This window comes from Necator americanus, chromosome II (genome assembly GCF_031761385.1).
Source record: "Necator americanus strain Aroian chromosome II, whole genome shotgun sequence".
In the NCBI taxonomy this organism is placed as follows: domain Eukaryota; kingdom Metazoa; phylum Nematoda; class Chromadorea; order Rhabditida; family Ancylostomatidae; genus Necator; species Necator americanus.
The window spans coordinates 34,729,680-34,746,272 of NC_087372.1; the positions used below are offsets into that span (position 1 = coordinate 34,729,680).

Sequence of the window (16,593 nt, forward strand, 5' to 3'; positions counted from 1 at the left end):
CATAGGCACACGCCGTTGCGCGTTGTCGAAGAAGAAAACGAAAATTAGCAAATGAAATTACGTCCGCGCTCTTCTCCTCATCGCCGCCGCCGGCGAGCTTCTTTTCGACGTATTTCTTCTTCTTTTTTTCGACGATGATTCGACGATTCGACGACGATGCGAGTAGCCGATGCGAGTGGCGACCACACACACACACACACAGATCCACGAAGTCTCGAAATCGATGCCCTACGGCCATTAACAATTATAGACGACAGCAAACGATGAACTCAGGCCGGTCGCATCGCCGCCAGCAAAGAAAGCTACGATGAGAAATGAGCGCCGCGTTTTTTGAGCGCTGTTATCGTGCACTGCAAGTCTTTGTCGAACAATAGAAATGACATGTTTGGCGGAGATTTTTTTAGATGTGCACCATTTTTTGGCGTAAAGAAGTTTGGCGTTTTTTTGAGTCCAGCTCCAGCAGAACAAGAGGGAAATTTTAGTTTTACTTTCAAGTTTCTGTTTAAATTGTGGCTTCCAGGCTTTCAGGCATTTGTTTATGTCTGAAAATTAAATCTATACGAATGATGAGGAACTACTGTAATATGGAAGGAAAAAATTAATTTTATTTTAATTTTTTTTCTTCGAATTGTGGCTTTGATTTCTAAGGCACTTGTCCATGTCTAAAAATTAAACCTATAAGAATGATTAAAAAAAAACTACTGTAAGTGTAAGTGAATGGATGGTAGGAAAGAAAAATAAGTGAAATAAAGAAAAGGTAAGCTAATGGGATGATTTCTATTTCTCTTTATTTTTTCTTCCCTCATAAGACAATAAGCTAACAACTGCTGGATGCTGATTTTTGTGGATTCTTAAAACGAGGAGTCGACGACGACGACGTGCACGCATGCGGTCATGAATTCGATTTTTATGAGCCACCTCTAATACCCTCGAAAGACAATGAAATAAACGGTTCAATGGCACTTTCCTGATGGCAAGAACAATTCGTGTGCGTTTTTTTTTCTTTCGTTTGCCTCGGGACAGCGGTTCTTCATCTCATCATCGTTGCCGCGCTCAAAGTACGGATATCGGACAAATTCAATCACGATATACGGGGAGATATGTAAAAAAAAGAGGCCGGAAGAAAGGGAATGATTAAATATTTACGGAAGTGAATGTGAATGATATAATTTGAGGATAATTATCCGGTACGAGTTTAGAAATAATAACGTTATCTCATGAAGGGCACGACTTAAGACCGGATTGATGGAAACCGACGGGATATCCCGTCGTCATTAGAAATTCTATGGAACAAATAGGATTAGCGAACTATTTTATTTTTTTTTCTTCGTTGCCACAAATTGTGGCATTGATTTTTAGACATACATATGTTCATAGTAATGATGCTATTATGCACAGGAGATGTTTTTGGGGTTGTGGTGGAGCAAAGCGCAGCAGGCTTTCTCCAGGGAGGTTTCTATCATCACACACGCACGCACGTAAAGAAGAACGCGGATTTTTCGGGAACATACTAGCGATCCCGAGAACAACTATCTAATAATCACGAAGAAAATTAGTCAGAGAGAGATTTTCACGAGGAAAATATGTATCTCTAAACATCTGGAAAAAAGTGTTCAATTCACTTTAATGTGAACAGTTAATTACGTAGAACACCTCTATGAGGGAAGTTTTTCCCTCACAAAACGACGTTATTAACTGAGGATATTAAATACGGCTCGTCATGCTTAGCTGACTGCGCTACAAGTACAACATTATGACCAAAAAGCCCCCGAAGCTAGGGATAAAGGATAGAATAAGAAGGATTTTCGGGAGTTAATTGCTCCTGAGTAGGAATATCCAGCCGAGCGAGGATAAACAAGCGAACCAAGAAACGTCATCCTAATTTTTTTCTTCTTTCCTGCTTTATCCCTTATTTGATGCTCGACTCCTAGAATTTTCAATAATGATGAAGAAAAATTGAGGTGCCGGTAGAAATTTAAGGCATATCTTTGGAGAAAAATTTCCAGCGTCTTAAGGGTTTTTTCGGGGAAAAAATCACTACACTCCAGCAAAGCACTGGACTCGAACACATAGAAAAACAAAAAAAAACGTAGACATTTCTTATCCAAGAAAATACCCCAAAAATCTAATCCCGATACAGTTACATATCCAATGAAAACAATTGAGTGAAGGCGAAGATGCGATGGTAAACAAGATTCGTTTCAAATAAACAAGAAGGAATTCGTTGAAGATTTGAGAAGGAATGATTTGGACTGATTTGAACGCAGAGAAGCAAAAAGAAAAGCGATAGATGTTTGAAATGATTGAATGCGATCGTAGGAAGAATTTTTCAAAATTTTCAAAAGTAAGAGAGAAAGAGTAAACCATTAGTAAATTCACTTACTTCGCAAAAATTTCCTCCAAACTTGTCTCTTGTAAATCAAGTAGCAGTACAGCTTTGTTCAACAAATGATCAATATCCATAGTTGCACGAATTTCGGAACCAAAATCCTTCATCGGTATCTTCTCATGTTTTGCATACATCAACGTCACATTATCGTACTCATCTGAAAGATAGAAACGTCCGGAAAAAACGTGAATAATTCAATTTCGTGAATAATTCAATAGTAATTAATATGTACCATCTGAGAACTTACTGCCAGCGTTACTCCAACTTAATGTATCCAACGGTGGTGTATCACTGTCAAAATCACGCTCACCGTAGAGCTGCGCCTGACTACCGTATTGACTGGCGGTTCGTGAATCGCCTTTCGATGGAGAACTTGTTCGCCGAGGTGATTTTTCAGGATCTTGGAAACTTTTCATTGACAACCAACTGACCCGTTTAGTTAACATTTTCGTCTTATCCGGCGCTTCTTCGACCGGCTCGATCAGTTTTGCCTGAATTTCGAGTTGAAGCGTGGGCTGACTTGCTCGCCGCTCGAATGTTTTCAGAGGACGGAATCCGATCGCTGGTGCGCCGGTCTGCACACTTTTTCTTCTGGATGCGGCAGGACTAAGATTCAGGCTGAATCGGGGTGGAAGCGGCGCAAGATCCGTTTCTTCGGCTAGTTCTCCGGGGCACGGACAACTTGCCACCGAATTTCCGGACACGTTGCTGACTCGTCGCTGTTCTGGGACGAAGAGCAGCGTATGTGACGTCCTCCTCGTCATCGCCCTAAGTTTAGGGTCGATTTTTCTAGTATAGGAAATTCGTTGAATATGGTCATTAGAACCACCAGCCGAAGCGTCATCTACCGATGAACGTGTGGAAGTCGAAGCGGCTGTGACGGTGGTGGGGAACTCGTCCACACAAGTGGCCGCCGTCATTACCTGCGCAGACGAGTTCTCACCGTTGACGATGAGCGTCACATGCGTCGGTTCGAGCATGTGCGGCACTCTCAGCTTTTCCAATTCGTTGCGCTTTCTGAGCTTAACCACGCCCATCGCCCTCGGCTGGGTGAGTGTCGTGTGTGTGTGTGTTGGGTTGGGCGAGCGCCACTCACCACTCACACATACACATACACATACATACACACATACACCAGAAACCGAGGAGGCTGACCTCGAGGGCGATGAGATCCCGAAACGTACTTCGACGTTACGGTAAACACCGCTCGAGTCAAACATGACTGAGTTCGTGACCAAACGTAAACTATCACGTGTTTGATAATACATCACATTTATCGATATCCATGACCATAACGATCTTATCCAGAGAAAATGACGCCATTTTCTCTCCATAAAAGGAGCAAAATACTCGTCTACAAATGCTGTAATTACGTAACGCTCACGGAGCTCTCCTGCTTGGATAACAAGCACAACCTCAACACATTCCCCCCTCTCGTGAGCCGAGAACACCACCTAATCGATCAACAATAAGCATGACATGAATCTATGAAAAGGATTTGGGGAAAAAAAGGAGGAGGTCAGGTTAATTTAAAGGTCGTCTGCTGATAAAATTCTATTTTTCTTTGTGTAACTTTTTCGTGGGACTAAAGAATCCGTGGAAAACAAAAGAACCCGTAGAAAAACAATGAGAAGAAATCTGATCCACAAGTTTTTTTTGCACTCTGGATTTTGAAAAAAAAATGAACAGATGAGCTCCAAGCCACTATGAGGAACAGTTTATCAGAACAATTTCGCTTCGTAGCGTCGTGAGTGTCAAAGGGAAATTTTTGCCAAAGTTACTCTGGTATTTATGATGCAGCTACAGTAGGAATACAAAAAACTGATGCTGTTTTTTTAGAGGGAGGGCGTGGCCTTCCAAAAAATTTCTGCAGTCACACATTGAACTTTTCCTTTTTTCAGTAAAAGAATATGAATACATATTTATGTTGCTTGCGCAAGCTTTTTTTCCCTGAGATAGGAATTTTTCAAAGGTTTTTTAGAGATCAAAAAATGTGACGAATGAATAAGGAAAAATTCATCAGAAAAAAACTTCCTTAGTGAATTTTTGTTTCCTTCTTTTTCCCCCACTCTTTCGTCAATAAGTGAATTTTAGAAGGAGAAGTGAAATCGGCCGACACGAACATTAGATTAAAGCTGTTTCTGCTGGGGGAAATAGATATTTCTGGTTATGAACTTGACATTTCAGCGAATTGGTGGTCTTAACGAGAAAATTCGGCTGCATAGGGAGATTTCTTACATGTATATGTCATATTCAGTATCCATGGTTATGTGGAGAATGTTTGTTTCGGAGATATCTGGGACAAAAAACGAGTGATTTCGAGGAAAGAGTTCTTGTAGATTTACATAAGCTTATCCGAATGACAATAATAAAATATTCAAAGAAATTCCCATTGTTAGCTTTACAAAAAACATATTTAGTTCAGATAGACAAATAGTATTCGGCGAAAAAAAACCCTCAACGATGATGTTGAGATATTTCTCTTCTCAGAACCTATGACTGCAATTAAGCACGGATTCTGGGAGTTCACTGGGACTTCACAACTTCGTCATAGCAGATAAATTTTAATTTAAAAAAAACCAATCAGTGGAGAGACGAGAACACGTCCCCATGAGAATAGAGGGGAAAATTCCTTTTCTCTTTTAAAAATTTCCGAAAAGATGCTACTTGTGAAAATTTTGCGACTACGCTCGATCTGATTCCGTTACCGTATCGAATGCCATCTTTAATTCCGATGAAAAAAAAAACTGATTCTAAGAAAAAAGTCGGCATGTCATAGGCAGGAAATTAATGAACATTAGGCGCCTTTTGGTCAGTTTAAGAAGAGCCATGTTGACTGGAGCGTTTGTAAAATTTGAAACAATTTTTCAAATAAAAACCGTGAAATACTACTGTATCTACAATGTATTTTTAAGTGTTCACTTTCCGCACCGGACTCGGCTACACCTTAAATTTGCGATCTCACTTTTTTGTGGGTGTTAAATGGTATAAAGAGTCTCTGACTTCATTCTGTTCCCGTCAGTGACTTACGGTCGTTATACAGTAGTAGATCGTCCAATTTAATTTATTCCAGATAAATATGTATCTGACGCCCGGTTACGCATTTTGTCATGGATAAATTCCTTGGTGCGAATCGGAAATCGCTGAATTAGATGTCAAAATAGCGGAAACTTTTTCTCTACACCTTAAAAAAAGACTGTTGTCTCTTGCACTATTCACATTTTTACACAAAATTTTTTTGACACTATTTCTTTTTTCTTGCCATTTTAAACTCTCACAAAAAGAAGAAAAACTAAGAAAAACTAATTTTAAGTAAAAAAAAAAACTAAGTAAGAAAAATTAATTTTGTACTCCTCCTTCGCCTATTCAGCTCAGTTTTTCTATAAAATCTTATATGTGTTTTGAAGAGCTAATCCATAAATTTTTTTTCACAGAAAGATTAAAGTGGATGTTTCTTCTTAAAAGTGGAATTGAGGTGTTAGAGGTTTGCGCTGACTCATTTTCATGAGTTCGCTGATCGGGGGCATCAAAAATTTTGGGTTGATTGGTGATGGTGTCCACAACGACATCATTGAAATAGATGGACCTCTGACAACTGAAGGTGGAGGTCCTTGATTTTGTCGAATATTAAAAGTAAAGGGATCTGTTTAGTATAAATTTTGGTGAATAATACTGTAAATCCATTTTTGTGCGACATCCCGCGCACATGATTCCTTCATAATACTTACGTGACCTTTATTTTTAATTTTTTTCCTTAAACCGCACAAATTTCGCACACGATTCCTTCTCATAATACGTCTACGTGTAGCGCTTTCAGCCTTTTGCAATTTTTTTTACATTTATTATTATAATACTAATAATACTAATACCATTACTATCTTAAAATGCTATAACTTCACCAGTCTTTTTTGTACATACCTAGAAAGGAATAATATTTCACTAACGTACCGAAAGATAACGTTTTCGTCCAACAAACTTTTTAATCTATTTTTGTAATGTTTTTTTTTTCGCGAAGAACTTGTATGTTACACAGTACATTGTGCCATACAGTTCCTCCTAAAGCGTTCGTAGACTAACTGTAACTATATGTTCCGATTCTCAGAAAAGTTATTTCATTGTTTCAGTTTCAGTCTTAATTTTCCTAGAAATGTTCTATAAAAGTACGTTCTAATTATTCTGACTAGTTTTAGGTGTTAGAGACATTACGAGTATATCATTACTAAATATAAAAATGTAATCACATAGTTGTTAGCCTTTTAAATTTTACCTCAAGTGATTAATTTAGGTAATAAGAGTGGGAGGCGAAATTGAGGACATCAACACATTTTTGACAAATAAAATCAGTACCAATAAATTTTTGACACTTTGACAAAGTAAAGCAAACTATGCTCAGAAATTCACATTCACTGATCAGCCAACGTCAGTTTGTGGTGCCTACAACACTGGAATTATTTTTTTTTCTCATGGAAAAGTGTTCAATGGGGAAAATTGTGGAAAAGTTTGACTTTTTTCTTCTCATTTTGAAGGTACGTACGGAGCTCTGCTCAAGCAAAGTCATATTAGCTCATGTGTATGTTTATTTCTCGAGAAAAAATCTTGGATTTCTCGCAAGAAGTTATACTGGAGAAATTTCTCTCCTACATACATAGTACATGCATACATTTCGTAAAGATTTTTCTCTATTATAATTCACTTTCAATGCGTTTTTTTTCACAACACTGGAACAATGTTATTCCCATAGGTATTAGCGGACGAAGTTAGTTCTTTTCGTCAAACTGAAGAAGATATATGACGGAAATTTAGGGTACATTTACTAAAATGTGCAGATTTCTTTTATTATTTCGTATTATTATTATTATTATTAGTACTATTCGTATTGTATTAATTTTATTTTATTATTTATTTTGTTGTTCGTTTTATTGTTTCTTTTATCATTTTATTTTTGTTATTTATTATTTATTTATTATTAGTTTTATTTTTATTATTTATTAATATTCCGCATTCTTCTGCTAATTTTAGAGTTAGGAACGAATGTCTTCGGGAGACCAATAGGACAACTAACAGCTAGAAATCTTCCTATTCTTTTCTGTGACAAGTCTACCGTATCCTTTTTGTAGTACTGTATAATAATAATTTCATTGCTAGACTAACTACAATACAATACCGTATGACTGCGACATAGCACTATTATATAATGGTATTTATCTCATGAACTCATGATTTTCAGTTTCGTGTGAAAAATGAATGACCGGTTCTTTTCTGTGCAGGAAAACCAAAAAATGTGTGAAATCTCTTAGTAGAGCTGTTATATATCGTATGTATGTCTATCTATCTACTGCTATCGTATGTAGGAAGTAGTAAGCGTGCAGAAGTTGGCGTTTTATCGGATTTTCGTCGGAAAAAAATCCAATTTGATGTCAAAGATCAAGGATTGTTGGATAAATCCTTGCTTTCTTGCTGCTTTCGGTCTAATCAAGCAATGTGCTCTACACACACATCCTCTGGTATGACATATGAGTTGATTAATTTATAGTATGCGCATATGTTGTTACAGCGGCGGCGCGGAAAAGGCAAAGAAGACCAGCCGCAGGCAAGAAAGCCGAGAAATCCTACTAATTCTGCAAAGTTTCGAAGAACATACACTACATTTAGTCAAGCTCAACATAAGACAAAAAAGTTTTACAAAATAATGTAGCCAGATATTTCATGGATTTTTTAAGCGATTGCGGGCGTTTTTTCTCTTCTGAATTGTTCGTAGCATTATTAAGATCGTCATGAAACAAGTGAAATTGTGCAAAACATACAGCTGATATTTTTTGACTCCGCACAATTCGAGGATTTACAGAAAAGTGACTTCTCAATGGCTTTTTTTTTCAAAAAAATCTAGGTACAATGAGGGAGTTTCCATTCAACGACGAAGAGAAAAGACCTATGCGACTTTTGTGGTATGTGTCAAAATACGGAAATATGGATATCTGCCAATTCTTGGAGTGATGTTTTTTTGTGATCGCAAAAAAAATGGAAGAAGTTTATGTAAAAAAAATACGAGAGCAACATCAGCTTTTTAAGAAAATAAGTCACTGGGAACATTCTTCTTTTTAGAAGTTTTCGAGGTTGCTAGATAAACGATGAATTAAATATTTGATGCGAAGCCAGTTTCTCCGCAGTATTCTATAATCCTTGAAATAAAATCGCCTTTTCTCTGAAAAATATTTTATGCTTCAAAGTGAAATTTTAGCGACGATTTTGAGTTAAAATTAAATGGCGGTCGCAAATTATGAAAACTTCATGTTCAAATCAAAGAACTAAAACTAAAAGTGCTGAGGGAAAATCGAACACAACTTTTAATTCTTTATTATGCTCTAAAATTCCACGCGCGAATATTCTTAAAGGAATACACCTTTTATTTCTCACTATTACATTTATTTATTGTGTTCATTTATGTGAAACCAACGAGATTTCCGACAACTTCAATAGATCCATAGGGTTTTCTTGAAATTTCTGAAAATGGCTATGACCTAGAGGTGTTCGTAGCTCTTATTTCCTGATAACTCAATTCTTTTTTTTTCGTGGAGGGACCAAATAACCCACACACTCTTCCCTGACCATGTTTACCCAAGCATCCGCGACGCGTTCGCAGCAATTCATTCGTTTTTTCTGCACAAACCTTCAATAGGATTTGTGCCGTCTGAATAATACGCCTTTGCCGATCAGGAAAGCAAAGTTTAGTGCCGTTGGTTGGCCTGATCCTAACCCTGATTTGACCCTAACGTCAACCTAAGCCTTCGATCCACTGAGAAAGCTTCTTTCACTAAATGGGACCTTTTTTGGATAACTGTCACAACTTTTCTTTCAAACACAGATTAGGAGAAACATCTATGTACAATTACATAGAAACTATTTCATAACCATTGATGACCCATATATTTTCACTAAAATTTAGCTCGCAAAATCCGAGGATAAGCTTACCGTCATCGTCCTCAAATTCATGGATACTGTCATCGTCCATCATATAAGCATGACTCGTTCTTCGTTCATCGTTTACCATCGGTACGCCGGTACTTTCAAGCGAATGTATCGTAGCGCTAGTACAACTCGTATGCATTTCTCCCTGGCTTCGTGGATGACGAAAAACGCGCCGCGGTGTCGCCGAACCGCTTGCCACCGTCGCTTCGCTGCCGGCGCTACCGTCCGAATCATGACGAATTCGATGATGATGTGCGCTATGTTGAACGCGACGTGGAACTGGACGTACGGTAAACACTCGCGTACGTCCCGGTACTTCACGCTCAATACTACTTTCACTTGCCGTCTCCGTTGCAAATGACGTTTCCGAAGCGAATTTCCGGAGTTTACGATCAATTATCGATTTCGCACAATTCGATACTGGAGCACGAAACGATAGCGGAGCGCTGCTGAATGATTCAGCATTATCCGAGTCCGGTGTTGTCATCGTCGCCATTGTCACTCTTGTGGCATCTAGGATACAGGATGAATGAGTGAAGTCATCAGAAACGAAGGGTGGAACCCCGATACGATGACGAGTAGAGAAAGAAACATGCGAATAGAAAGGAGGAAAGGAGGAGAAAGGAATGAAATAGACAAGAAATGAAAGGAGCTTGAGAGTGGGAGGTTTTTTTCACAAAACAAATTCTGGATAAGCAACATGTAAAACCGGAGATGATTGGACATTTGCAAATAAATGGCAGTGTATACCAAAAAAAGCGTTATTTGATTTGCTTCTCATATCTGAATCACTAAGAAAAAATTCGTGTTGTTTCTTCGTTTGAGTGGATTTAGGATTTTCCAAAAAAGTTTCTCATTTTATGAATAAAATTTCGCTTCTTCGATTCGCAAAAAAAGAGGATTGGAAAATTAGGCACAAAGATGATAAAAGCAGGGCATTTTTTTCTTTACAATTCCTTGTGGTCCATTTTTATACAGGATGATACTGTGATGAGCACAATTCCACGCTCATTTGACAAATTTGCTTAGTAATAATAATAGTAACAACAATAATAATAATAATGGTGACAATAATAGTGGTTACAATAAGAACAATTATAATAATAACGCGAAATTGTACAGGATGTGCCCTCAATTTTTCTTAGAAGAAGTCAGATGGTCACATTCCTCGATTAAATAGACCTTAAAAGTTGTAGGGACCAACTTGCTTAGCTACGAGATCATTTCACGTACAATTCTCTAAAACCATACTTGAAATGTGCCCGGTTGCGGTTTTTCCCCTACAATTTCAAATTAAACACGCAAACGATAGATAAAACAAAGTTATATGGTTCTATGTTACATCATATTGCAAAGAGCTGGATGAAGTCTTAAAAGGTAACCACTTTCTCAATTTTTTTCTTTCTCACTCGAAATTTCTCAATAAACGACAAAATTTTTTTCAAAATTCAAATAACTCAATCTTTCATCTAATCTGGATACTTCCACAATTTTGTCCCTCAAATTTTTCTAAGATTATTATAAATTTGAAAGGGTTCTTATACTAGGAATCATCCGAAGTGAAGATGAAACCAAGGACTTTTTAATTAATTTCCAAAATATAGGCTCACCTGCGTTCTCTGTGTTTTACAAAATTTTGATAGAAACTAAATGAGCTCAACGATCATTCACGAGATAAACTACGGTGCAATTGAGCCAATTTTTGACGACTCCGAACCCACCGCCGACGAAAAAATGGGGATTTCTTGACGAACTTCTGATTTCCATTCATAAATCATTCACTAACCGTCTTATTGAGAAATTAATAAATACAAAATATATCCATAAACATCCGAAAGAAACCGTTCTGGAAGAACAAAATCAGTTTTGAACGTTACATGAAGGAAAAGCTAAAATAAAAACTGGTGTTGCGTCTAGCTATAGCTCTTCTATTAAACAAATGGAAAGTGACTAGTAAATTTAATGTGAGAGAGAAAAAAACTAATAATTTACGTTGATTCAGCAAAAAATCAATTAAGCTCTTTATTTCTTGCGTAAGTTATAATTCTATCATTTTTATTTTATTATTTTTTGTAAATTTTATTATGGGAATAGACTAAGGAAGGTATAGGTGTCCACGTAGGTTAATATCATTGCACTTGAAGGATGGAAAAATAGGTGTTTTGGTGAAATTATAGATAAATAGATTCCAATGGTGGAATATGTCCTGAACAGACGACGTACGACGTAAATGGAAATCCTCGCTCTAGTCTAATGACAGCAGAAAACAACACAGCACATACACGCACACGTACGCGAACCGCATAAACATTTCTTCCGGTTGAACGACTAGGCAAATTATGCATTAGAAAAGGGCAACAATAGAAGACCCATCAACGATGGTGAAGGAAAATCTCGCTTCCTCGCTAACTCCTCTCGCTTCTTCTCGCCCCGCCAAACAAATCTGAACGATGAACACTGAAAACACTTTAACTACGATGAAAAAAAAATCTTCCCCCTTCAACAAAAGTTGGTCAGAGAGCAACAGTAACTTGACGTGGTCCAATTAGCGGAAGCGAAGGAAGCGGAAACAAAAAAAAAGGACTGAAAATGATGGAAGAATGAAGAATGAAGAGCTCTCAAGAACGGAGGGGGGATCAACACAAATTCCTTTCTATGTTTTCTTCCTGTCAATACCCATCTATGCCCTCGTTGATTGCTAAAAATTAAATAATAGTGGATAAATTAGCAAAAAATAAATAGATAAAGAAATAAATTAAGGAAATCCTCATGAACACCTTTTTTTTTCGAAATTCAAAAAATATCACAAATACACCACAATATGAATTAAAGACACAAATCTGTTTTTTTTTTGGTTGCGGTGATAGTTTTTTCTGCACAATAATATAATATTCTAATGTATTCTATTACCCATTGATTGTTATCAGTTCCTTCTTAAAGATTTTACTTCAAGGCAAATAATAATAAAGTTCTTTTCGTAAATAAATAGAAACGAAATATAAATGCACAAATAAACAAAAATAGAATAAGTAAGACTAGTCCAACGCATCATACTGTAGTTTGTTACGTTAATATTGCAGCACTTCAGCAAAAAATTATGCTGATGGTAAATAGAGCGTATATAATGAATGGGTAAACAAGAGGTAGATATATAGGAATAAATAAAGTGTTTCTTAACAAAATTCTTACATTAGGCCCAAGAAAAGAGGACGCTAGGTAAAACTATGACTATATAAAGAAAAAGAAGCCGACTTTATAAAGAACATTATTCATGAATTTTAATCAGAAATACCTACGAATATCGATGGGATGCACTTTGAAGAAGGCAGAGAATGCAAAAAGTTATCGTTTTGATCACGAGAATGCAATCTAAAGCAGTATACAACGAATCGGACGTGGTAAGAGAATCCAAGGGAAAAGCTACAGATTAGGAAAAGATGTGCAGGATCCGGGGTGATTCCGCACATTCTTTCCTAATCGTCGTAAAAAACGACGTGGGAACCGCTTTATTTCCTACGAGGTACGTTAGAACGCAACTCTACGTGTCCTGCCCGGCACGACTTTCCCAGCTAGCCGGCACCATTTTCTCATGCGGCGCGTGGGAAACCTTACCAATGGCAAAGTATTACGGTAGCTTTCCCACGTCGGCCGCATTATATAAGGGGTAGCTACTAGCATTTGGGTTCCAGTTTCTTTTCTTCCCTTTTGTGGCGCGGGTTTTCGTATATCGTCGTAGCCGATCGTTCACTGCTCACCATGTTCAAGCGGGTGGAATACCACGGGTGACTTCCACGGGATCTGAACTGAGATACCACTTGCCGAAAAATCATCGCGATCGGTACCACCACCCATCTCATATGTCGTGCATGTATCGTTGTTGCCTTGTATAGGTGTTATAAGGATGAAAACGCACGTGTAACACCACTGTACCGCACAATACCGGTCAACAAATGGGCTGGAACGTGGGATCAATGAGGGAACCCCGAGACCCCTGAAGGGAGGGCAGGAAGACAGCACCTTGGGCGCGGGTCCTTCCGTATGCGGGCAGTTGGGCCCGGGTCCTGTCCACCCTTGTCTACCACTTTTCCCTGGAGCGGACGCGGGGCGCGACACTATGAACACGTTCCGGTCCCCTCAGCAGCGTATTCATTGGTTTCACTCAGCTATGCTAGTGAGGAGACATCATTGATCTTCGACCGCACGCAGTTGGACGCAGCGCCTTCACAAGGGTGGTGCGTCGCAAGTGAAATCGTCGTGGGAAACAGTGTCTTCCATACTCTTTTCTACGATGAATCTACAACCGTATCTCCAGGTGTTCCCGCAGAACCTCAGTGTCAGATTCGTTGTATACTGCCTTTAAGAATCTATAATCGTACACATACTTACGACATTGTGCTAATGTTTTACTCAAGCTACCGGAACGCATCTGGGGGAATTATACACATGTTTTCTAGATGCAACACAAGTTCTTTCTGTGCACTGCCTTCACCCATTCAAAGTACATTGCAATGTTTCGGGAAGAATAATTATTTGTATGAGGTACAGCAGTGATCTATTTTAATCTCGACCATGAAATAAGTATGATTTCGCTAGCATGGTGAGCGTGGTTCATCACAGACTTTAACCATAAGAGAGGCAGAGCTGGGAGGAAACCAAAGAAGAGTCTAATTTAAAAATGATAGGTGGTCTGGATTCTCCACGATTCCGTGATAGCAGCAAATATGGAGTTCCTGAATTTATATAATAAATAAATCATGGATACCTTAGAGGTTAAAATCACAATTTCTGAAAATATCAATTTTCTAAATCTTTCGTTTTGAAATTTAGACACACTCATCGCTCCACTACTAATGCAGTTGAGTGGAAATGATTTTTAATAAAACGTGCAGGACTTAGCACTTTTAGATGTGTAAGGGAACGTCTTCACCTAATCTTCTATAGAAAAATTCGCCTTTTTAGTATTTTTTCCGGATCGGACATTTCATTCTCCATCGGATTCTTTTTAAAGGTGTTTCCTTTTCCCGGAAAAAAAAGACGAGAAAAAGTTTCCATAGCAAATAACACATTTATACTTTAACCGACAAGAGTGTATATTTGATAGGATTTATAGACGGAACCCTGAGCTCTAACGAGAATTCGATAAGGTTGTTGAATATCAGGAAGTACTTTCCGAGGACGGAGAAAAAATAGAAACACATAAGAAAATAATTTCACTAATCTCCATGACGCAATTTAGGCGTAACTCTGCAGTCCACTGAGCTCAAATTTTGAAATCGAATAGCGCGTTCCCTTTCTTTTTTTTCTCGGATTCCAGAAAATGTTTTGAAAATGCAGTAATATGGTCTGAAGAGTTCGACGAGAACACTGTAACTGCTTGCTAACTGCGTCTTTTTGACGGGAATTATTCGTCCTAAGAGGCCTGGTGGACTGCACGGTTCAACTCTGAGACGAGTTCATCTCTGAGAATCAACTCTGAGCCTGAGTTTTCATTATCTTCACATATGTTCGTATACGCACAGCTTTGGCAAAGAAAAATTCCCTCTCTATGAACAGAGAACTAAGTTGCTCTCAATCGCAAAAGTTTAGAAGTGCGTTTAGAAGAGGAATGAAAAGATTAACGCGGTGCATGGACAAATCGGTCCACATCGGTCCACATCGGTGCAAAAGAGGTATAAACGCTGTATCCATTTTTTAATTCCTGGGATATCAAATTAGAGATACAATCATTAAGTACAAAACAGAAACCATCATTGCGAATTTTTTTTAAATGCCAGATTGCAGAGGGAAAAATCGGATTTAGGTTTCGTTCGGTTTCGCCTCTGTTCATGCGTGATTTCTCTTTCAACGAATGCAGAATCCGCTGAGCACGGAATTGAAGCATTTATGATCTAATTTTTCGTGCAAAGGCATGTTTCAGTGGAACATAATAGAAGCACTGAAGAAAGCGATAATTTTCGAGAGAACTCAAATTTTTTGAGGCACCAAAACGACAAAGGGAACAGATCATAAGTGAAATCACTCATTCTCAATTTTTCTTTTTTTTTAGTTAGATAATTAGAGAAAGTTAAAATTACATATTTTTCAATGTGATTAGTGAATTTTGCACAATGAAAGATCGACGTTGAATTTTAAAAAAACTTAAAAGATATTAAATATTAAATTAAACTGAATAGTTAAAACTAAATTTTTCAAAATATGAAAATTGAATAGATCAAAGTTGTAAGGTTATCTGCCTTAGGCCAATTGCTGCCGTCACAAAGATTGTTGTCACAAAGAAAACGGTGAAGTTTCTAGTTATTTTTTGAATTTGAATTTGACTCAGAGAGATTAACGTTATTTTGTTATCAAATAATATTTTACATAGATTTCTTACACTTTAATTAACAGTAAAGTAAAAGTGAGTAAAAGAAGTATACCCGTCAAATTGATTTTGTTAGGCTGAAGTGGCAAGAAAAAATAACTCTCCGCTCTCTTCAATCGCTGTCGTTAGCGAAGTTGGCTAAATTTGGCGATGGCCACTACATTTAATGCGCATTGATTGTAAGTGCGATTTCAAGGATTACGACGATCGTCCTCCTCCTTCCTACAACGAGTCCCTGTTGAAATTGTATTCTCCACATTCTTCTGTTTGTCAAAAAAAAAATAGAGGGGGGAATTCCTTGTTCTTCCAGAAAGGTATAGTACCGTTGATAACATGTGTCCCGAAATTCATTTCCGAGGGATTTATCCATCCTTAATCGGAATTCAACGAAAACCCATTTACAGCGATTTTTCTTACCCATTTTTCAGGCGACAAAAATCCAGTCAATCATGAAAAAAAACGAAGGGGAACAGGAGAATTCTTAAATTTTCTGAATCTTTTGCAAACAACGCAGCAATGTTCTAGGGCATTTATCAAGTATCGCGTTTTGCGCTTCCCAAGATATGCCGTTCTCCGACGCTCAGTGCTCCTCGGAGAAAAGAGAGAGAAGGAGGCAGTTTGTCCGCCACAAGTCACATTTGACTAAGCTTTCAAATATTCCATATTGGAATATATGGAAATACTTCCAGGATTACGGTCACTTTCACTTCACTGAATAATTTGATAATTAGAAACCGATCATCATCCCCTTGCCATGACCGGTTTCTAATTATCAAATTATTCAGTAAAGTGAAAGTGACCGTAATCCTGGAAGTATGTACATACATATTTGAATTCAGTTTTATTTGAATTATTTGAATTTGAATACAGTTTGGCA

The 16,593-nt window shown here is 37.8% G+C and overlaps 2 protein-coding genes across 2 annotated transcripts in view; both read right to left on the reverse strand.

Annotated features, from left to right (window-relative positions):
* The window catches only part of RB195_020427 (uncharacterized protein), a gene marked incomplete at both ends in the record, with an annotated part of 30,393 nt that extends 26,967 nt beyond the window's left edge, over nt 1–3,426 (reverse strand). The window contains 2 exons of the mRNA XM_064188714.1: nt 2,384–2,546; nt 2,637–3,426. Of these exons, the coding sequence (XP_064044595.1) occupies nt 2,384–2,546; nt 2,637–3,426 (953 nt within the window). The remainder of the gene's footprint in view (nt 1–2,383; nt 2,547–2,636) is intronic.
* Nucleotides 3,427–9,275: 5,849 nt separating this feature from the next.
* On the reverse strand, nt 9,276–9,851 carry RB195_020428 (uncharacterized protein; the record flags this gene model as incomplete). The annotated part of the gene is made up of 1 exon (XM_064188715.1): nt 9,276–9,851. The coding sequence occupies one exon, from the start codon at nt 9,849–9,851 to the stop codon at nt 9,276–9,278; it is 576 nt and encodes a 191-aa protein (XP_064044596.1).
* Between the last annotated feature and the right edge of the window lie 6,742 nt (nt 9,852–16,593).